The sequence below is a fragment of the Paramisgurnus dabryanus genome, chromosome 22, assembly GCF_030506205.2.
Source record: "Paramisgurnus dabryanus chromosome 22, PD_genome_1.1, whole genome shotgun sequence".
Lineage (NCBI taxonomy): Eukaryota > Metazoa > Chordata > Actinopteri > Cypriniformes > Cobitidae > Paramisgurnus > Paramisgurnus dabryanus.
Genome location: NC_133358.1, coordinates 14,176,130 through 14,198,679, shown reverse-complemented (window position 1 = coordinate 14,198,679; position 22,550 = coordinate 14,176,130). Strand labels below are relative to the sequence as shown.

At 39.0% G+C, this 22,550-nt stretch overlaps 1 protein-coding gene across 3 annotated transcripts in view; it reads right to left on the bottom strand.

Annotated features, from left to right (window-relative positions):
• Positions 1-1,711: 1,711 nt before the first annotated feature.
• gli3 (GLI family zinc finger 3) overlaps positions 1,712-22,550 on the bottom strand; it is a 165,669-nt gene continuing 144,830 nt past the window's right edge. For all 3 annotated transcript variants that reach the window (XM_065294847.1, XM_065294848.1, XM_065294849.1), the window contains exons 10-15: positions 20,821-20,961; positions 9,647-9,796; positions 9,298-9,462; positions 7,940-8,233; positions 5,921-6,308; positions 1,712-5,751 (exon numbers count right to left, since the gene is read on the bottom strand). In XM_065294847.1, coding sequence (XP_065150919.1) covers positions 3,419-5,751; positions 5,921-6,308; positions 7,940-8,233; positions 9,298-9,462; positions 9,647-9,796; positions 20,821-20,961 — 3,471 coding nt within the window. In that variant the 3' untranslated portion in view covers positions 1,712-3,418. The remainder of the gene's footprint in view (positions 5,752-5,920; positions 6,309-7,939; positions 8,234-9,297; positions 9,463-9,646; positions 9,797-20,820; positions 20,962-22,550) is intronic.

Genomic DNA, 22,550 nt, shown 5'->3' with positions numbered 1-22,550 from the left:
TTGAGCTCACATTTCAGTCATTTTACTGTAATGAATGCTATGTAAGTACTCCAACTAGTCTTCCTTAGCCATTTTTGTGGTTTGTGTAATGTGGCCTCCATAACAACCTAGGGATCATTGTAATATTCAAGCAAGCACTAAATATAAAGATACACCTATTTCATAAGCATTAATAAATTAATATAATATAATAAAATTATATAAATATAATAAAATAACCTTTAAATAAAGAAACTTCATTTTAAACATTAAAATTATGAATTAAGAAATATATATTTTAAGAATTATGTAACCCATATTAAACATGTATTACAGAATGCGTATAGCCTGTGTGGAAACTTACATTATGCGTGTATATTAACCCTCATAAGCCCCTATTTTCCTGTATACGTTAGAGTTCCCTGGGGGTAAAAATAACCCCAGAAATTAAAAGGGTGATTACAAAAAATATATACATTTTTAATTATAAAAAAATCGTTTTTTTACCTCCCATCTATACAATAATGCTGTGTTGTTTTATCCGTTTACCACTCAATTCCTCAACTACACCATTAGCTTGCCTGTAAAATATACATTTTTTATGAAAAATTCACATAAATTATTATTTGATTTAAAAAGTTTTTAGATATGGATCTAGATGTTATGTGTTGAATTCGACCATTTGGTGTTTAGAAAAAAAAAAACGTTTTATGGTTACAGTTCTGGAAATAAATCATTTTGACCAGCAGATGCCCAGAGACACATTCATACTGGATGTGGCCAACTGCTCAACATCAGTACTTTAGTGAAACATTTTGTGAATTTATGTTTATATAAACATTAGAAAGGTCATTAAAATAAATATTATTTCAAATAGCATAATTTTTTGTAGTTTTTGATGCATTTTGAAATGTCTGTTTTTACAAAATGCCACAGAAATGTGACAATGTTAGGGTGTTTGTGTGCGCACATGCGTGCTTGTTTGTGACTTTGTGTGTGTGTCTTTATGTGTGTGTAAGTTTAACTGTGTCTTTGTGCGTGTGTGAGTCTGTGTTTGTGTGCGTTTATGCATGTGTGTGGGCACGCACACACGTGTGAGCATTTTACATCTTTGTTTTGCATCTGTGGCTGTTTTTTGCCAAATTTTGTAAAAAATGCTCTCTGTGGCATACCTTTGTGTGTTTGTGTGTGTCTGTTTGTGTGTGTGTGTGATTGAGCATGTCTTTTCTATATTGCATTTGTGCTCTAGTACCAGGCCTACCTTTCTGTGTCAACATTTTCAGATTTATTCTGGATGCATTGATTTGATTTGATGAATAACAAGAAAAAAAATTGCATTTCCCATTCATTTCAATTGGGGTCATTTTTAACCCCAAAGGGCCTCTTTTGGTGAATTTTTTTACACCTCTTTTTACACCTCTTTAGAACGATCGAATCAAGTCCAGTTTTTTAATATGAATCTTGACAGATAATCTGGAAAAGTCACAAAATCTTATTCCACTGAGATGAAGGGAACCATGTTTTTTAACTAAATAAAAGTGGTTTGGGAGTAAGATTGACCCCAAGGGACTTATTAGGGTTAAATCAATTTTTTAGTATCTATATATTTTGTATCACTGTTATGATATAGAAATATGAACTCTTATCACTTTAATGTACAATAATACTTAATAATCATCACTGTGTCTTAGTTTCTAAAGTGATTTCTAAAACAAAAGCAGACAGTGAGACCTCATTTACATTTTTTTATTAAAACCATACAAACATTTGTAATCTGATATAAAAAAGAGCATTGATATTTTGTTCCCAGTCTGAGGGTGCTATGCACTTCGACTCTATTTCGATCTCTTTGTTTAAATTTAACACAGAGCATTAGGATTTCTGCTTTATAGGATTTTTACTAATTCTGACCCCTGATGCCTTCTAAACTCTTAGCTACAGTCTACTGAAATAATGTATTTACAAGCATAAAACAAAATGAAAAAGAAATGTAAATACAAAAAAAACAATGTTCAGCTAACATTGCTTATACACTCATATTTTCAATGCCCAACCAGCAGAATCTAGTGTTGAATGTTACATGTTATCATAGGACTCCTGCCACAGATTCATACACATTTTTATTATATTTAGTTACGTAAAAAATTGGCAGTGTTTGTTTGGACAGGCATTCATAAGGCACATACCTTAGGCCCAGACCCTGTAGTCCTTTTCCTCTGGGAATGGGTCATACCACTTAAAAAAAAAAAAAAAAAAAACCATGACACTGATACACAGCTACAGAAAGCAATTTATATAACCATACAAAAACAAAAATGAAACCTCATTACTAGAGTACACCTTTAAAAAACTGTACATATGCAGGTAGAAACTACCTGCAGAAAGGTAATTTTAATACTGCTTTAAATCTTTTAGCTCTTGCAAGAGCTTGACATGTCTTGTTATTCATAAGTCTTTTTTTTTATCATAAACGGGAAGGTCTGTTTTTTTATAAAAATGGATGACCAAAAAAAAAAACCAAGACATATTCCACATTACAGAATCACTGCACTGTTCTGACAAAACAGCACACAAACACCTGTGTAAAAAGCAACATAAAATATATATTTAAACAAGAATTTACTAATGTTTTCAACACATTTTGGCCACAAATTCAAAATTTTTGTGCAATAAGCAACATGTTGACATTGACTAAAATAACCCCAACAATTGTCACATAATACACTGCTTACTGTCAGCACCAGTCGTGAAGAATATGAACATTTTACAATATAAAAAAAATATATCAACATTTATTTACAAGAATACAATCAAGCTAAATCAAGATAGAGAGTACAGCTCTTGCGTTCTGGTTTATCATTTTCGTACCCTTATTTGTAACATAATGGTCCCTCCTACTTGGTCTCAATGCCATCTTGGTCAAAACATTTAGTAAGACTTATGAAATCACCTTAACATTGATTTAAGACGCTTACAAAAGACATAATCAGAATAATAAAATACAATAAATGGGCCTGCTATGAGTGATATCTGACCCCGTCTTGACCTGATGAGTACATCTACTCATTTTAGTGGACACTGTGTACACCTGACAGGAAAAAATAACATGCACGTATAGAAACAACAGAATACTGTTTTAATGTCATGGGAAGAAGATTAATGTCTTCTGCTGTCATCACAATAGCAATATAAAAGACAGGCTGTTAAAATAGCCTCTATTCCAGAAATGGAATAAGTATTTATATATTTTTATATATATATATTTATATGGTTTTACTGGTCACTGCCTCTATAAAAATAGGGCAGATTCAAAATAGATCATGTGCCAACACATTATCACATTAAACTACTTTAAAGTCTTTCTTTTCTTCAATCTTTACATTACATGCACAATTTAAAGCATTCTTCTACGTTCTTGCAGTAGTAGGGACATCACAGACTACTGCATTATAGCCAGAAATTTGCTCTCTTCTGCAAGTGTGGTAAGGAGGGAGCTCATGTCACCAATAGCCATGTTGTTAGTGCCCGGATGCATGCTGTGAAATGCAGCTGAAAGACGAGGAGTAGTTAGCCGGGAGGAAGTCCGAGACAGACCCTGAAGAACACTGGGACTTATGATATCAGACACCATACTACCCTGCTCATAGCTATCCTCAAGAATTGAACAAATGTCCAATCCTACAACTGGGCTGCCTTCTACTGTGCTGGTCACCTGATCAACTCCCGGTGACAAAATGACCTCGGAAGGTGTTTCAGTTTCTGTTATGAAGGACTCAAGTAGACCTGACGGCATGATGTCATGAGAAGATGATGGTTTGGACTCTGCTGGGTCAAAACAATCAGCAATAAATGCTGAATGTTGTTGCTGGATGGAAGAGCAAGTGTTGGTCTGTATATGATCATTTGCCTCTAGCTTCAGTCCTGAAACTTGATTGGCTAGGGAGCAATTGGCACCATTTCCATTTCTTAAGATTTTTTGCTGAAATAACTGTGCATTGTTTTGCTGAGTGGAGTAGGATTTTGTATGATTCGTGCCTCTGTGGCCACTGTTGGCTGGTGGGTGGGTCATAGGAGGCTGGGGCTCGTGAGATAATATTGATGATGGAGACACACTGCAGTTAGCTGGTCTTTGCAGCAGAAGATTGCCACTGATTTGATGCGTCGTTGTGCTATTTTGCTGGAGGTGGGTTTGGGAAGCAGTTGTCTGTTGGACACAGCTAGGACGGATGGGCCCCAAAGAGATACGAGAGAAGTCTGGTCGACCAAAATTGTGCCTTGACTGCAGCTGGGACATTGAGGAAGACTGAACTGAACCTGGATTCATCCTGCAAGAGAGATGTTGGGTTGCCTTGGTAAATTGCTGACGTTGGTCTGGATGTCTGGACCCAAAGCTCTCATTTTCCATGTGTTGGACACCACCTGTTTGAAGGGTTGAGTGCTGGTCTATGAAATCTGTATGTAGTTGTTGTTGCTGCACAACCATGTTCCCAAAGCGACCAAAGGGGTTGCTCATCAAGCCACTCTGGTCTGACCATCTCCTGCACCTCTGAGGCTGCTCTCTGGGAGGAGAAACATCAGTGCTTCCAGAGCTCACTTCATTCCATTGGATAGGCATCCGATTTCTACTTGTACCTTCTCCTTCTGGCGCTTCCTGCTGCTGTTGCGGGCTAAGGAAATTCTGACCAACTGCAGTACCCTGGTCAAAAGTGGATCTACGGGGACTGGAAACATTGTTAATACTTTCCTGGTCGTGAGCCAATTCATGATCTTGGGAGCGGAGATACTGCACCAAGTCATCTGGCAAAATGTCTTCATCTGCATTTAACAGACCACCATCCTGGTCTATAGCCAAGTCCTCAAGTGCTGATTGTTCCATGATGCTAGGAGGGCAGGGAGAGTGTATGCTCCTCTGCAAACTGCCTACTGGGTAGACATAGTTCTGCAGGTTCAGACCCAGATCTTCTCCATCGGAGTACTGATTACCACTAAGATTGGGTAATGAATTCATGTTATTCAAACTGTTGAAACGCTGTATCTGTGGCAAGCCAAAAGCACTAGGATCCCTTGTCCGTACAGGGTCACTGGCTCTTCTATCAATATTTCCTGGACCTTCACCAGGGTACAACCCCCTTCGTTGATACACTGTCTGACTGCCATGTGCACCGTGTGTACCATCACTGCAGCGACGTGGTCTGACTAGAGGTGGTAGTGTGAGCTGACCTGGGTCTTGTCCATCTCCCATCATAGCCAGACGAGATTTTAAGCTCATCTGTTCCATGTTGGGCAAGGGTGTGGGTGGTGGCCCACCTGTAGCAGCTGCATACTTCGCCTTGAGGTGATAATGCTGTGCTGGAGTAAGGTTCAGACAACCTCTTGTTCCTATCCCACTTCCTCCAAGACCTCCACCATTCCAGTTTCCACCGTGCATTACCCCAAACGAACTTCCACCTCCTCCGCACTGGCTGGCCTCACTGGAGCGTCGGGAAGCATCGGTGGAAATAGGATCATAAGAGTCAGTGGAACTGAGATTGTGGAGACGTCGATGGTGGCTGTGCTCAGATTGTGAGGCCTGGCTAGAGCGGCGGCTGGAGAAGCAGGGGGAGATGCCAGAAGAGCGACGGCTGCTGCTCAAGTAAGCGGAGCTGGTTGCGCTGCCACTGCTGTCTCGGCGCTCATGCAGCAAACTCAGCATTGTCAGCTCTGTGTTGGATGGCTCAAGACGCAAAGGAGGCACTGGTGCCCCTACAGAACTATTTCTACCAAGGAATGGACCTGGCAATGAAAAATACGCTCGTTAGAAGATGCTGAATCTTTGCTATCATGCCAAATAACTAAAATTATGCTAAGAATTACTGTTTCTTGCCAATATTAGATTTTGAGATATATCTTAGGACACTTGACGGTCAAATACTGCTGAAAAAGTTATGGAGCAAAAACATACCTTTTCCTGTGAGGGCAGGCAGGGCTTGGCCTTTTGGGGGTGGTGTGGGGGACAGATGTCCTAGCCTAGGCACAGCTCCATTAACCTGCCTTAACCTCTCCATTTTAACATGCTCCATCCAGCGTAGTGGCCGTACACTTCGGTGAGCCTGCAAAGCTAGTGTTGCTGCCGTGGCTGTTGCGGTGGATACTGTAGAGTCCATGATGGGGGCATCCTCCTCTTCTCCCTCTCCTTCCTCATCTTCATTTTCTTGGTCCTCAAGCAATGCCGCCTCCCCTGCAAGCCCAATGCTGCTCAAAGCAAACTGGACTCCACGGCTGAGATGGGGGCTGCCGGGGGACTGGTCACTGCCGCATGAAGACTGACTGCCAGGGCTTGGCTGAGACGTCTAAGAGGGAAGGAGAAGAGAAAATATATAGTCTAAGTCTTACATTGTAAATGTTTTACATAAATGTACCACCATATCCTGATCTCTTAGGACAATTTATGTAGATGAAACATGTAATGAGGAGAGCCAAATGCAATGTTTAAGCAATGTCATGTTGAGGGAAAGAATTTATCAGAGTCTACCGTATTTTCCGGACTAAAAGTTGCACTTTTTTCATAGTTTGGCGGGTACTGGAACTTAAAGTCAGGTGCGACTTATACGTCAAAATTAGTTCATATGAACCAATACAAACCATTACCGTCTACAGCCGCAAGAGTCCGCTCTATGCTGCTCCTGTATTTATGTAATTTTATGGATTCAATGATGCGGAATGACTTTGGGACCTTTTTGAACTCGATTTGGCTTATCGTGTTCATTAAGCCTATTCAGCCCCCAGGTATGTTCTGTATGCTATTGTGTATCGTGTAAATAACTGCTATTGTTACTTTAACATGTACGGACACCTATTCAGCCTGCTGTTCTGTGCTATTGTTTAGTTGAATAACTTGCCTTTCCAGATTAAATGTCTGTTCTTCAACTTGGATTTTGTGAAATCATTTTCTAAATAAAAGCGACATATAGTCTAGTGTGACTTTGACTTATATGTGTTTTTTCCTCTTCAAAACGCATTTTTGACTGATGTGACTTATACGTCCGAAAAATACGGTAATATGTATCGGGTTGACTGAATCCCCTCAAACGTGTTAGTCTGGGCTAGGGATATATATGCAGACTGATGGAGTGATTGAAACTCTTAAACTGAAACTTTTCCTCAACATTCATACTTTGGTTTTGTTAACAAAGTAAATCACAGTGTGAAAAACGGTTCCCTCTTGATCACTGTTTAGCAATGCCAGAATTAAATAACCAACAGTAGAAGAAGTAGAGGTAAGCTCATTTGCCCCTATTACAGAAAACAGGGCCTTCCTTTAGGGCTGTTGGGTCCTATTTAGCTTGTGTTGTATGTTGCAAATGGATAATGTTTGCTAATGAATGAGATGTTTTGTTGATAGTGGTGTGGAAAGGTTTTCTCAACCCAGAGTTAAAAAATGAATCTCAACACACAATGAAACCACAACTGCAGTTACAGCTCATGAAAAAATAGGTTGCAACATTGTAAACAAAACGCATCACATACGCCATTAAAATGAATGTCAGAGATGAAGTGATGCTGTTGACCAATGACTGAAAGAGAAAGAATGATGAGTCTAAGTTGATTCAGATGGTCCAGACTTGCACTGAAAGAGACAGCAATGGAAAAAGAAAGGAGGAGACCGACAATGATGTCACCATTCTCACCTGATCACCCACTGTCCTTAGTAAGACAGGACAAGTTGTGCGTGAGGTAGTGGATAAAAAGATATTCAGTTATTAAATAGATCATGGAAAGAAAGATGCATCTAGTTGTAAGCAAGTTTTAGCTGATGTAAGCAAGTATGAAATCATGAAAGATTAAATATATGTTAAGTCACAGCAATTTGAAGTAAACATTAGGAAGACAAATAAGAAAAGGATCAAGCTTAGATTTCAGTCACAAATGCAGGCTTTATAAGACGGGTTTGAGGGATCTTTTGATTTGGAAGGAGGCTTACCATGGGCTTTTCTGTCTTGATTGACTTGACTTGTAGACATTGGTCTTGTTTCGAGGTAGCGTGGTTATACTCCCTTTGGTCAGTTATAGCTCCGAGGGAAAGGTGACCTGGTGAACGGCCCTGCCCATTACCTCCAGGTTCTCGAGGCTGTGGTGGGGGTCGTGGGTATGTATCCCCACGCTGTTTCTTGGTGACATGGGCTTCAGGTCCGTGGACAGTTTTAACGTGTTTCCGTAAGGAGCTGGGGTCAGTGTATCGCTTAGTGCAACCAGGAATTTTACACACGTAGGGTTTCTGAGAAAAGTAGAATAAAAGATGTAATGGGGGTCTCCTAATTTCTGTAACTAATGTATTTATGACCTTGCCTGTGAAAACCGAGCTCATTTTCTGCTCAGCAATGTCTTTTTTGTGATATTTTTTTTCTTTATAAAATCATCCTACATAATATAAAGTGCATTCAGTAAAATACAACCTTGATATCTTTAATATTGTTTGTTATCTTTAAATCAAATTAATAGACTTTAGCCTGGATTGTACAGACAGGGTCACCAAACAAGCAAAACAAATGAAAACATAAAGATGAAATCGGTTTCGCGGACAAGGCTTATTCTAGTCCCAGATTAAAATGCATATTTGAGCTACCTTCATTTAGAAACACCTTGTACTGACATATCTTAACATATATCGGTGCCATTGTTTTGTCTTAAAGTTATTATACATGTTAAAATTGCACCTTTGTATGTGTGAGCAAAAAATGTGTCATTTTTGTGTGTGTCCTTTAAAATGCAAATGAGCTGACCTCTGCACTAAATGGCAGTGTCTTTGTTGGATAGTGCAGATTAAGGGGCGGTATTATCCCCTTCTGACATCACAAGGGGAGCCAACTTTCAAAGATCTATTTTTTCACATGCTTGCAGAGAATGGTTTTCCAAAACTAAGTTACTGGGTTAATCTTTTTTGATTTTTTATACACAGTATATTATAAAGTTTGCAACCTTTCTTATCCAACTATTGAATAAACTGAAATTTATGAATATGCTACCAGAGACAACATGTACAAGATTAAACATATTTTAATGATCACACTGACAACCCTAAATACTTAAATGCATGCAAAAAAATGTAACAAGACAAACTAAGTACAAACTAATTCTTACAAAGTAAATAAATTGAAAAACATAAAATAAAAACAAAAAATAAATAAGCTGAGAGTACATGATAGAAAAGGATGTTTTAATTTGCATTTTGATTTTGTGTTAAAATAAATAAAAAGGATAACTGTGTTGTTTGAATAATAACACAGAGAAGTGTCTAGTTTTGGACAACACACTAACTGCTGTGTGCGTGTGTGCATTTACCTCATTGGAGTGCGTGCGGTTCTGGTGTTTGGCTCGGTCAGACGCGTTGGAAAAGGCTTTGTTGCAGCCTTCATGCTCGCACACATAGGGCTTCTCTCCTGTGTGCGAGCGCAAGTGTGTCTTCAGGTTCTCCAGTCTGGAATAAGCCTTTGAACAGCCTTCAAACTGCATAGCGAGAGAAACAAAACCCACAAGTGTCACGCTTAGATTGTTTTGTTCAAGACAGACCAAGACTGTTGCGGTGGGTAACCAAAGCCCAGAACAATAGCCAAGTTTCTTCAAACGAAACATACCAAACACATGCAACAAATCAAGTTTGCAAATGTGTTTAATTTCATGTAATGCTCACCGTGCACTTATGTGGCTTTTCTCCCGTATGTCTGCGCATGTGCACCACCAGCATGTACTGGGCTTTAAAGGGTTTCTGCTCTCTTGAACACTCTTCCCAGCGACACACAAACTCCTTTTTTTCTCCGTGGATGTGGTCGTTATTTATGTGCTGTAAAGAGAAAGGTCAACACTTGCGTTGGTAACATTACATACTGCATGGAATGGTTTATTGTAAGATATGTGGGTGATTCTCGCGAAATTAGACTTATGAGGTGTCATGAAACATTTTGATAATAAAAGTAAATGCTATCAAAATTAGAAGCATACAGTTACAAACATCTCTTCACGTACTATTTTGCACATGATTTCAAATGACATCATACAAACCAATTTTGTTGTTTTTTCTACATTTAAGGGGAAAATTTTCATTACCGCAATGTGTCTATGACTGGATTTGGGTTCTTTGACATGAAAATATTTATAATTAAAAAATCTAAAAAATAAAAAGCTTCAGGGCATGTTATACTATAAACATTTACAGTAAAGAAACATGTGGTATTTGGTGATCATTGGTAAATGTAGAGACAATAATAAGGAATTATAAATGTGTCCAAGACCAATTTTCTCATCCTCCGAAACAATTTTCAATCCCTCAAGGAACTAACATTTTCAAAAAAAAAATTATTGGAAGGGACATAATTGACTGTGACACTCAAGATGGCTACCAGGTAAGCAGTTTTTATTTTTTCTCTCCAGATAAAAGTTTAAATTTTGTTTGTCATAGTACCTAGACAACTTTTTAGTTCTCATTACCGAAACATGAGTTTGTAAATGCATATATTTAATGTAATATCATGTTGCGGTAATGATCATTTTTGATAATGATAATCTAAAAATGTAAATAATTATATAAAAATATATATTTTTAATCCTCTAAAAATAATGGTTATAGTAAGTTATACCTTAATCTTATATGTGCAAAAAAAAAATTGATGCTGGACACCTTCTAAATCTGGATTTTGTCAGAATCACCCTTTTGTGAAAAGAAGATATTTTGATAAATGATAGTAAGCACACAGCTGCAGTTAACCGCTGACTTACATACAAGGAAAAACAAAAACTATGGCAGTATTGTGATAAATGATGAAAGTTGAAGGTAGGCCTACCCATTGAATTCCATCGTATTTGCTTTTCCAAAAAAAAAATTCATACAGGTCTATAACAACATGAGGGTGAGCAAATGATGTCAGAATCTTCATTTTTGGGTGAACTATCCCTTTAACTGGTAATAACTCATGTACTTGGTGAAAATATGTAGCTCTACTTTAGTACCACTAGGGGGCTTCAGGATCACAAAATTGTCTAGTGCCTTTAATACAGTGTCTTTGAGCGCAGCCACGGTCTATTGACCCCAGAGTCATGTAAAATTTATGCCGTATTACGAGTCGATGAGTCTTTGAATTATAAAACTAAAGTTTGGACTCTGAATGTCTCAAGTGTCTCAACAGCAGCAGACTTTAGTGAACCATTAGTATCAACATTGAAACATCTGTTAAGGATCAAGAGAAGCTATTCAGACATCTATATGAATCTGTTCTTTCTCTCTCTCTCTCTCTTTCTTTCTTCTTTCTTTCTTTCTTTGCATTTTCCATGTGTCAATATCCTGTTATCTTTCAATTTTCTTTCCCTCACTCTATCTGCTCAGTCGGCTGTGAGCGAGCCATGGTTTGCGAGTCTCAGTGTCCGATTTAAACAGGATTTCAAATAAACCCCTGTCACCTCCCATCACCAAAGGCCTATGCCCCTGCCATGACAAGGGTTGACAGTTGTGCTGCTGTGGCAACTTTCAATCTAAAGCTTTGGGATGGGTGTGTGTGGAAGAAGGGTGTTTGGGGATGAAAGATATCATAAGTTTGGCGAAAGCATCTCTACTGCTTGAGCTTTCCAACTGTATCCCATCACCTTCATTCACTGCTGTTGTAAATACTGTCACCTCTGACTTAACCAAACCCTTTAACTTTCAGTAGCTTCCCATCTCTCTCGCTTTCTTTTTTATGAGATTAAATCCCTGTTGTGTTTTGTCTATCTTCCTCTCAACATGCTGCTTCCACCTAGGTCTTTCTAATTTTCTCTACGTAACCCCTTTTCCTGTGTGTTTGACTGCCATACACACACAATCAACAAGGGAGTTGGAGATTTTAAAAGAAAACACAAAGGCAAACCACTGAGAGGATGAAGTCAACATCTGGCATCCACACAACAGTATGCGCCACTCATAAGTGGTTTTCCGGTCCCGAAGCCTTTAGATTTCAAAGGGACAGACACAATATCCTGAACACAAGCGGGCAGGATTAATGCATTCCAAAGCAACGGAGCATCTCCAAGTGGAATGGAAGATGGACGGCCATACAGACAGAATGAAGGTATGCAGGGAGGAAGAAGGAAGAAGAGAAAGACAAAACAGAAAAAGAAAGACAGTCGGTGACTTGACTTCCCTCACATACAGAGCAGAAGAGAGGACAGAGCGGAATGACAGCAGGAAGTCCAAGAAAGGAAAGAGTGAAACGGCTTCAAAAAAGAGTGAGAGGTGACAGTACAGACAGAGACGGGAGCTCATCCTTTATTCTTCTTCATGACACAAAGTCGGTCTGCATCACAGCCCCCTCTGTCACCTCACCGCAGTTTTTGCCAAACTTCCAGAGTTTGGGTGAGGAACACAGGTGCACAGGTGTGTGTGTGCTGGAGAGTTTGTGCATGTGCACGTTCTACATTTGCACTTCTACATCACTAGACGTCAAAGATGGACTGTCATTCATACCTTGTTTCCTTTGAGACAAAAAGAGTCGGAAAAAAGTTTCAGTCTCTAGACAAGGTTGGAGTTGACAGCATGTGGTCACTATGAGAATGCAAGAGTAGTCTAATAATCTTCAGTTTAAATAAAATCTGATTTGTAATTTAAACATTTGTTAAATTCTCGCAGATTTAGACATAGGTCAATCCTTCCAGAAAATCCTTTGTGATTGTTGCGTGCAAAAGTCCTTGATCTTGCTTAAAAAAAAAATTCTTAAAAAATGCAATGGAATATGCCGGATATTTATGCAATTTTATGCGATGGAATTTTTTCAAAATTGCGGGAACTTGCAAAAACTGTGAACTTGCAAAAACAGTTTGCAGCTTTTTATTGATGTTCACGTCGCGTAATTACATCACTTCCTAACATTCCCATGACAACAGGGGACATGGCTGCGCATGTTGAAATCATGCAAGCCCCGCATATTTTGCAAGCAAAAATGTGCAATTTATGCGGCGAAAGTGCGGCATATTTGAAAAATGCAGCCCCCTGCATAAGTTGTGGACTTTGGCTGATTAGGCATTGAATCATCAATTGCATAATCACGTTTTTCTGGAGGGACTGATAGGTAGGCAAAGATACTGGATATAACAAGATGTGGCACTGCCATTGCTATGAATAGCAGACAATGCAATGCTCAATATGGCCGCATTGGCGATAGAATTCCCGCCTTTCGGTTAAAAGAACCAATCATGAATTGATAAAGACTGATGATTCTCTGGGGGTGGGGCTTTGTACAGAGTTGTTTGCCAACCTGTGCGCATGTGCAGTATCTGAAATGAAAATAGTTTTTAGCGGATTTAAAGTCGACATGAAATGTAGTAGCGATCATCTTATTTTTCCCGTCGTAACGTATCCGAGTAAAAATGGCCTCTGAAATAAAAAAAGGTAGGGCTGGACTTGAATTTGTCAATTGAGAATTGATTGGATCGTTTGAAACTATGTCATGTTGCTATTTGCTAATCGCTGTGATCTTTGCCTAGGCTCCGCCCATCTGCCATATCTACAATGTAAAAAATCTTTGCTGCCTTACATTTTTTTGTTTAATTAACTCCGATTTACAAGTCATGTCAACAAGTCATGTCAACTATTATTCATCTTGACAAAGATGAGTTGCTACAACTTTGTCTTTTGTAAACTTTATTTTATAAGTTATTATCATTCATCTGTAGTTATAACAACTCATCTCTAGTCAAAATAATCGTAAGTTGAAATGACTTGTAAATCTGAATTGATTCAACAAAATTTTTAAGGCAACAAATAATTTTTCGACAGTGTAGTGACTGGAAGTAAAGAGAGATCATTTTGAGGAGGGGAGGATATTAGTGTTTTTGATTAAAAATTATGGCACATTAATTATTTTTAAATAATGAAGGTCACAAATATACAATATTTAAAAAAAATAAAAGTTTTTAATTTTTTCATTCACTAAGTTTGTTGCAACTTTAAGGGTGCACTCAAACTATCCAAACCAAACCATGCCCCAGCACAATTGCCCCATCCCTACTCCCTCAGATGCACGCACTCACACTGTACTTTTATCGATATGAGCACGGGCGCGCTTTCGTCATTAGGATGCGATTGTTTTGAACAAAGCAGGAAGTAAAGCGCTCTCTTAACACTGGAGCCCATCATAATCTTGTGTTTTTATTCAGAGTCGTTTTGTGCGCGATGACACACAGCCCTCTCACATGCCTATTAAATTGCTAAGTTGATCTGTCGCTTGTGCAGCGTAGACAATCACGTAACCTGCTGCGCACATCAGAAGGTTTTAACGAAGGTTGATAAAGGTGAGTGGTTGCGCAATTGATGTCTCTCTTTTTGAAACGTGCTTTTGTGCAATATCACTGTGTTTTCGCCCCTAAGCCCAAGTGAACCACGCTCCAGCCCACCTCTGTAAGCCGGCCAGGGCGCGATTGACCAAACCCCCCCCCCAGGCGCAGTACACTACTCAAATGAACCAGGCTTTGGGGGTCAAACGCGCCCGACTGCAGTTTGGTTTGGATAGTGTGAGTGCGCCATAAAAACAGTTATGGTATAGTTGACGTCAGGTTTAATTGTTGGTCAGAAATATATTGTTTAATTGTGAATTTACCACATTATTTTAGAGATATGTCTTTTCCCATTTAAGTAGATAGGACTTTAGTTATGAATGACTGAAATAACTGCCCTAAGGTGTTGCAAACATGGCTGCCTAGTGGTGCAACTTTCCTACAGGGACTTTGACGGCGGTCTACAAGGAATTTTGCCAAAATTGTAATAAAACAACCAATCACATTGGAGCTGATGGTGTAGTGGGCAACGCTCCGACATGTGGTGCTTTCGCGCTTTCAGCGACCCGAGTTTGATTCCCAGCTCGTGGTCATTTGCCGATCCCATACCCCTCTCTTGTCCCTGTACTTTCTTGTCCTCTCCTAAAACTCACAGTTTAATAAAGGTAAAAACTGGCCAAAAAATATAAAAAACAAACAAAACAAAAAACCAAGCACATTTCTAGCATTTTTCTTCAAATTCTATGGAAACCAGCAAAGGTTCCTGCTAAATTCTGCGCAGTCTCCGCAACTTGTAATGGAGTTCATTGGATTAATGAATATAAGTCACCAGTCCACATAAAAACTCCTCTTTCTATTCATTCATCCCCCTTTTTTATGCCTCGCTCCGAAAGGGATTCCCTGTGGCATGTGATCCGTCTGCCGGGCCGGCCGTTCGATAACGCACAGAAAGAGAGGCAGAGAGAGATTGCAACACATCCCTGAATGCTGGTACACTCACTTGTACAAATGAGCTTAATGCTGTCGCGCGTGATGCATGACCTGGCTACGCTGATAAAAGGATGGAAGAGGAAGAGAGAAAAGTGTTGGGGGGGTGACACTAATGCCCTAATGGCTTGATGTAATGGCAATGGTTATTGAGCGGATGATGGCGTTGTTGTAAGCGAGCGCTGTTTAAGCCGAGGAAAATAGACTAACAGGTGCTGATGCTACACGCGTGGCCCAAAGGAGCGATCTATTCATCTTCGGCCTGCCACGGTATGGGACAACAACGGAGCCGAGCAACCGCTGGGACTCGGAGACTCAGGAACAACATGCTTACTTTTATTTGTTTGATGCATGCAAATACAAACGTACGCCGGGGCATAAGATTTTCGTTTTTTTACAGTTAGGCAATGTTTCATCTAAGCTGCACATGTTCACATGTTGCTACTGCGCAGGTGCAGAATGCACACGAATACTTTTGAGAAAACGAGAGGTTTTGAATCAGTGCATGACATTTTAATTGGAGTCTATGAGAATGTCTGTTGATTTTTGATACTGAATTTGCATTTTGTGTAAAAACATTAAGATCTCCAGTTCATAATGGCATGCATTATTTATATGTGTGTGTGCCGTTGATGAACTGGGTGACTGTGTGAAGTACATTTTCATAATATGCTTTTTCACCAAGTAACAAAATGCATGAGTGCCCTAATTTTCTTTATGCTCTTGTAAATACATCTGAGTTGCCTTCTTATCTATTTTTTTCTAGGCTATGATCTGCACAATTTAAACACAGCCATGCATGAAAAAAGCCTGTTTACACACCAATTTCACAAAGCTCTGGGACCCGCAACAACGTTAAGAGTCATCAAACATGCACTAATAAAACATGCTCTCTTTTCGCACATCAATCGCTCTCCTTTTTGCACATCGTGTGCAATTTAAAGTGGAAAAAGCTGACAAGAGACAAAAAGATGAGGAGCAAGTAGGAGTATGATAGAGTAACAATAGTAATGTATGTGTTTGGGGGGGTGGGGTGGGGGGTAAATTGGCATGCGTTATTCAGCACAGCCTTTTCATCTTCACATAAAGATACTCCAGGCAGATAAGGTGTCTAATCCTCTGCATGATCAAAAAAATCTCCATTTTACCAATTAAAGGGTCTCTGCCAGCAGCCAGCGAGCGGTCCGCCTTCCCACTCAGCCTAGTTTATCTCCTCCAGCGCAGGGAGGAGCAGCGAGCAGCTTAAAAGTGCTATTCTTACCATACACGCACATACATTGACTTAGACCACCCCACAGCGCCACCATCAGACACAACCACCATGAGCGCAGAGAGGACGAGAAAGTCGAAGAGAGGGAGTGTGGTGCAAGAGTCCAGAATTATCATTCATCATGCATAAAATAAAAGGCCGAAATTAAATAAAGTTACTCACTATTTGGTCAGTGGCTTATATTATGTCACAAAAAATTACAATAAATATATGCAAATAATAAAAAAACGATTTCATGAGAAAACAAAATAGACATTGGGGTGGGAATAAATAATGTAGGACTGGGAGACATAGTTGGGATGGTAAAAGTATTTACCACACATTTTCTCATTCAATCTTGAAACTTGCTGTCTTTTTTATTTTTAACCCCCCCACATAAGCCTATATTAAAGAGCCCTTATCAATGTAAGTACCCCTACTGAGAGAAAGAGACCACAGAGAAAGACTCTTGGTCTGGGTGAAAGCAGTGGTACCTGTATTGGAGGTATAGGGGCCGGAGTGTTTAGAAAAAAGGCAAAATACAAAGCAGTAAATCAGAGAAAGAAAAAAAGGGAAAATAATGAAATAAATCACTACAAATTGACACCCGGCTGGTTTGTGCTGACTGCGTAGTGCAGATAAGTGTGCTAAGTTGCAGAGATGTGATGTTTATCTTATCGAAAGCGCTAAAGCTGTGCCGATAAAAGAGCGCGGCCATGCGTCATGGTGTGAGCATGTTTCACATCGCTGAAAACGCTCACCCGGAGCAATGAAAAATGACATGTAAGCTTCCAATCTAAAATTAGGTATATGGGAAAAAATTAAGATGTGATATTAATATTAGCATACTGTATTAACACAAATGTTTTTTAAAGAAACTATTAGTAAATTTGTTTAAATTAAATATACAAAATGTTTTTGCACAGTAAGCTTTTTGGAATGTTTGAAATCTTTCTTGGAAATTTTTCTTCTTCGTCTGAAAATTGTATTGGTTGCGGGATACGGGGGAGGCATGGTGTATTGCTTTGATATATGGAAATCCAAGTCGTCTTTGTTGGATGAGATTCACTGTGGTCCACACACTGCACTCATCCTATTACTGAGATAAGAAGCATCGGCCCTCGCTCGGCTGAATTAGAGGGGAGGGACCTCTGTGCGCAAATATTTTTATTAGCATGTCCCATGTCAACAGCAGCATAGAAAACAACAAAGTAAAACACAATAAATAAAAGCGACGGAAATGTTAACTCTTTTCCCACCAGCGTTTTTTATAAAAAAGTTGCCAGCCAGCGCCAGCGTTTTTCATGAGTCACAAAAGTTGAATGCCTTCCAGAAAATGTTCTTCTTTAAATATATAAACATACAATATATAGAATAGATCGTCTGCTTAAAAAAAAACCTTTCTTCCGACCTTAATTTGTTCTCCTCTTATGACCTCTCAAATATGAGTAGGTTTCTTCAAAAACACAAAAATTTTGAGCAAAAAGCTGAGGTAATTGTGTTTTTGTGAAGGACTTTTGATAGAGATCAGATTCAGAGTTATCCTCAAAACATACACCGACATACAGCTGTTTGCTTTAGGACGATACTTACGTGTTTTATCAGTTGCGGTATTACAGATTGCCGGAAATACTTGTCATTTGCAGGGAAGCGTTTTCGTCAATGGAGGGGAAAGAGTTAAAAGCACCACTATATGTAAAAAAGCAAATCTGATTTAAGATAAAGATAAAGATAAGGTTGATTTATAAACATTTAACTATTGAATTTACAGAATTTGGACCAAATATGAATTCATACGAGTGACTTCAGAAAGAAGTTAAAGGTGGGGTGCATACACTCTGAAAGCCAATGTTGACATTTGAAATTACCTAAACAAACACGCCCCCATCCCAATAGAATCTGGACCTTCTTTTGATAGACCCGCCCAACACATATGCAACCCAGGCAACGATGTCGGTAAGTAGACACGCCCCTTACTGCTGATTGGCTACAAGTGTGTTTTGGTAGTCGGCCCGAAGCACATACAAAAGCATTCTACAGCCTATACTTATATAGAAATATTTTAATCTACTGTTTTTGTATTCAATTTGTGTAATAACTGAACTTTTATAACTGTATAATTATTAAAAACATATTGTTTTAAAGCGTAACTAAACCCCTGGTCAGAGCCTGACTCCGCCCACTGGCAATATTTGAATAATTCAAGAAAAGTGGGAAAATCCCAACAGAGATAGAGGGGACGAACTAAGCTCATACCAAGTGTGTGGTGAGATCGTAACAAGGGCGTGGTGAGCTTGAACATGAGTCACGAGTCATTTTTTGGACCCAACATCCAATAGGAAAATTCAACTGCAGTAGCCACCGTTCAACCTGAAGAGGGCAGCACTCAGACGTTTTTACACCATATATTGCAGTATTGAAACACTTTATATCCAAATGACAAAAAAGTTACTAAAATCAATGAACAGCACTAATAAAGCATCATTCTTACAGATCATTAACTAAAAAAAGTTGGTTTAGGGTTTAGTTACTCTTTAAATTGTATACAATGTCTGGAAAATTGTCATATGTACCTCAGCTGTCACTGGGCTGAAAAAGTACAGATTTTTACCTAAAGAGTTCATAATAGTACATCAGAAGTACATATTGGTACCAACGAGAGCTTACTGGTCCCTCAAAAATACATATTTGTATCTCAAAGGTACATACTGGCACCAAATGTAGACATATATTGTGACCTTTTTAAAAGGCAAGTTCGGTATTTTACACTTAAAGCCCTGTTTCTGTTTATGATGAAATAGAACGGTTTTGACTGAAATTTGGACATATGATGCTGGCCGAGAATTTTCAGGTGTTTGTCGCATTACCCCTCCACCTCTACAATGGGTGTATAGGTGCACAGAAACAATCCTTCCTAAAATGCATTAAACTTTCGTTTACAAAGACGTGAAACTTACAGAGTGGTCAGGGGTGTTCACTGATATGCATACACAAAAATCGCTGCAAACAATGCTTTCCAACAGCTGTTTTAGCATTCGTTGTAAACTTGTGGACCTATTTTTCCAAACGCCTCACACACGTACATTCTTTCGTTGAGAGCTTGAATAATTGACACTCCAGCCCAGTTGGGGGCGATAATCCACCTTTGCCAATTGCAAGAATACAACCAATGTTCCCAGCGGCAGAGTAATACCGTACCTCACAGCACATCTAATACAAGTCAATGGAGTTGGACAAAAACTACGATAAAACAGCTGTTGGAAAGCATCTTTTGCAGCGATTTTTGTGTGAGCATATCAGTGAACACCCCTGACCACTCGGTGAGTTTCACGTCTTTGTAAACGAAAGTTTAATGCATATTAGAAAGGATTGTTCCAGTGCCATAGTTCCATATGTCCAAATTTCAGTCAAAACCGTTCTATTTCATCATAAAACAATCTGAAAACAGTGCTTTAAGTGTAAAATACCGAACTTGTCCTTTAAAGGATACTGCCCCAGTGACAGCTGGGGTATATATTTTACCATTTTTTAACAGTGTACTGTATTAATTCATTAAATAAGACTGCATAAAAAATGTATATGGTCTTTATCTAAATTTAATTTTCTCTAAACAGATACATTCTGAAAATGAATGAAGTGGCAAACAGTTGGAGCACTTTCAAGTTCAAACTCCACTTTAACTTTTTACTTTAACATGAAATATTGCTATTACTTCTATTAAATATATGATTTTTTTTGTCAGCTACCCAATTACAAAATTCTCGCCTAAAATACTTGCCACACAAACAGAAACACACACACACACAGCCCTCATAGATTTCAAAGACCAGGGCAAGAAGTTGTCAAGATCCACAAGCTTTAAGCTGAAACCTTCATATGTGGGAGGCAGGCCATTCCAAGTGGAGGCTTTCAATTATAGATAGGGGTTAGCATGGCCGCCATGGATTGCCATGTCAGAGTCGGATAGACAGCCGTGGAGAACTGGGAATCTTTCTATCAGATGTGTGCCTTTGGGGGTTGGTTGGTGTGTGTGTGTTTCTCTGAATGTGTGTGTGTATTTGTGTGAATGATAGGAGAAAAGAGAGGTTAAAAGAATGACTGTGTGTGTGTGTGTTGTCCAGAGAGTAGTAGTTAAGGGGGCTAGAGTGCTGTATTTTCACAGGAAGTGGGCTTTCATGTCTGCTCACTTTCTGCCTAAACCTGAAAACGGCTGTGACAAATGGGACGTCTGGAGCAGGGGTGTGTATGTGTGCTCTTTGAACCTGTTTGAGACTTTAAGCCTCATCGCAAATGAAGATACTGAATGATGTTATAGATGGAATGTAGATGCTCACATGTACGAGCTGTTCCTGGGTGTCAAACTCCCGGCAGCAGCCTTCCCAGTGGCAGTTGGTCTCGTACACAACCTCCGGTTCCTGCTTGCCGTCCTCTTTATCCCCTTCCTCTTTCACCAGAGTCATTCCATCCGTTTGTTCCTGCACAGATAGACACACATTCATAAAGACTAGAAACTATAAACTTAGGGGCGGTTACCCAGACAGGGATTAGATTAGTCCTAAAGTAAAATAAATGTAAGACCTCTCCAAACTGAAAAAAGGGGACATTTCATAAGACTTTTTTAAGATGTCAAATAGATCTTTAGTGTCCCCAGAGTGCGTATGTGAAGTTTTAGCTTAAAATGCCATAAAGATAATTTATTATAACATGTTAAAATTGCCACTTTGTAGGTGTGAGCAAAAATGTGCCGTTTTGGGTGTGTCCTTTAAAATGCAAATGAGTTGATCTCTGCACTAAATGACAGTGCCGTGGTTGGATAGTGCAGATTAAGGGGCGGTATTAAGGCACTGCCTTCTGACATCACAAGGGGAGCCAAATTTCAATGACCTATTTTTCACATGCTAGCAGAGAATGGTTTACCAAAACTAAGTTACGTGGTTGATTTTTTTCACATTTTCTAGCTTCATAGAAGCACTGGAGACCCATAGCACTTAAACAATGGCACTGATACATATTAAGATATGTCAATGCAAGATGTTTTTCAATTAAGCGGCTCAAACATGCATTTTTATTTGGGACTAGGATGAACCCTGTTTGGGGAACTACCCTATAATGCTCTTGTTAAACGCATTCACATTGACAACACTTTAAATCTAGATTATTTAATCTCTGAAATTATTACCTTTGCATTTTGGTAATGCTAGGTGGCCTAATTGTGCATGCATGCCCTGCCGCGCATCAAAACACACACACACACAGAAATATTACACTAATGCATATTACTGCAGGCTGACATGAAGGAAATTGCTCCATTCGGAGATAAAATTCTTTGTGTGGCACGTTAAATGAGGGTCCTTCGACCGTGTGGATGAGTAGGTGGATGATAAATGATGTTACTTTGAATGCAAGACAGCTGGATGAGTCTTATTTGTATCAAGAATATAATGGTGAACTTCATAAAAATACATGTGGCATTTGCAATAACTCCTGAGAAAACGCACTGCTGCACGAGTTAACAGTGAGGGTCTTTTTATTAAAAAGAAAAGTCCCATAATGCCCTGTAACAAGAGCTTTCCTCGGTAGATGCAACAAATTATATGGAACTGGTGGAATTTTTTTGGAAGTGTTAACAGCTTTGGAAATGCAAACCAGGTTTTCTGTATTCAGTGGTCTGCAGTCAACTGATTTAGCTCCATTTAGAGACATTTTCGCATCTGTATATCAACATGGACCTCGGGAGCAATTCGGTTAAAAGCAGCACTAAAAATGCCGCTTCAAATTTGAGTGGATATAACCTACAAGGGATTTGGGGTAGGCATTTGAAGAATCTAACCCTGACTCCTTTAACTTACTATTTTACTCAAGTTGTAACTCAGTGCCTGTTAAAAACTTAGTATGTTGTTTGTACTAGATTTGATCAAATAAAGTGCTGATTTTTTATAGCTTTCAATATCAGATGATAATAAAATGGGTAATATACACAAAAGAGGACTGTATAGACATTAAGCAACAGCTAGGAAATAATTCTTGCCCCAGTGGATGTCATTCACACATATAAATCCGACAG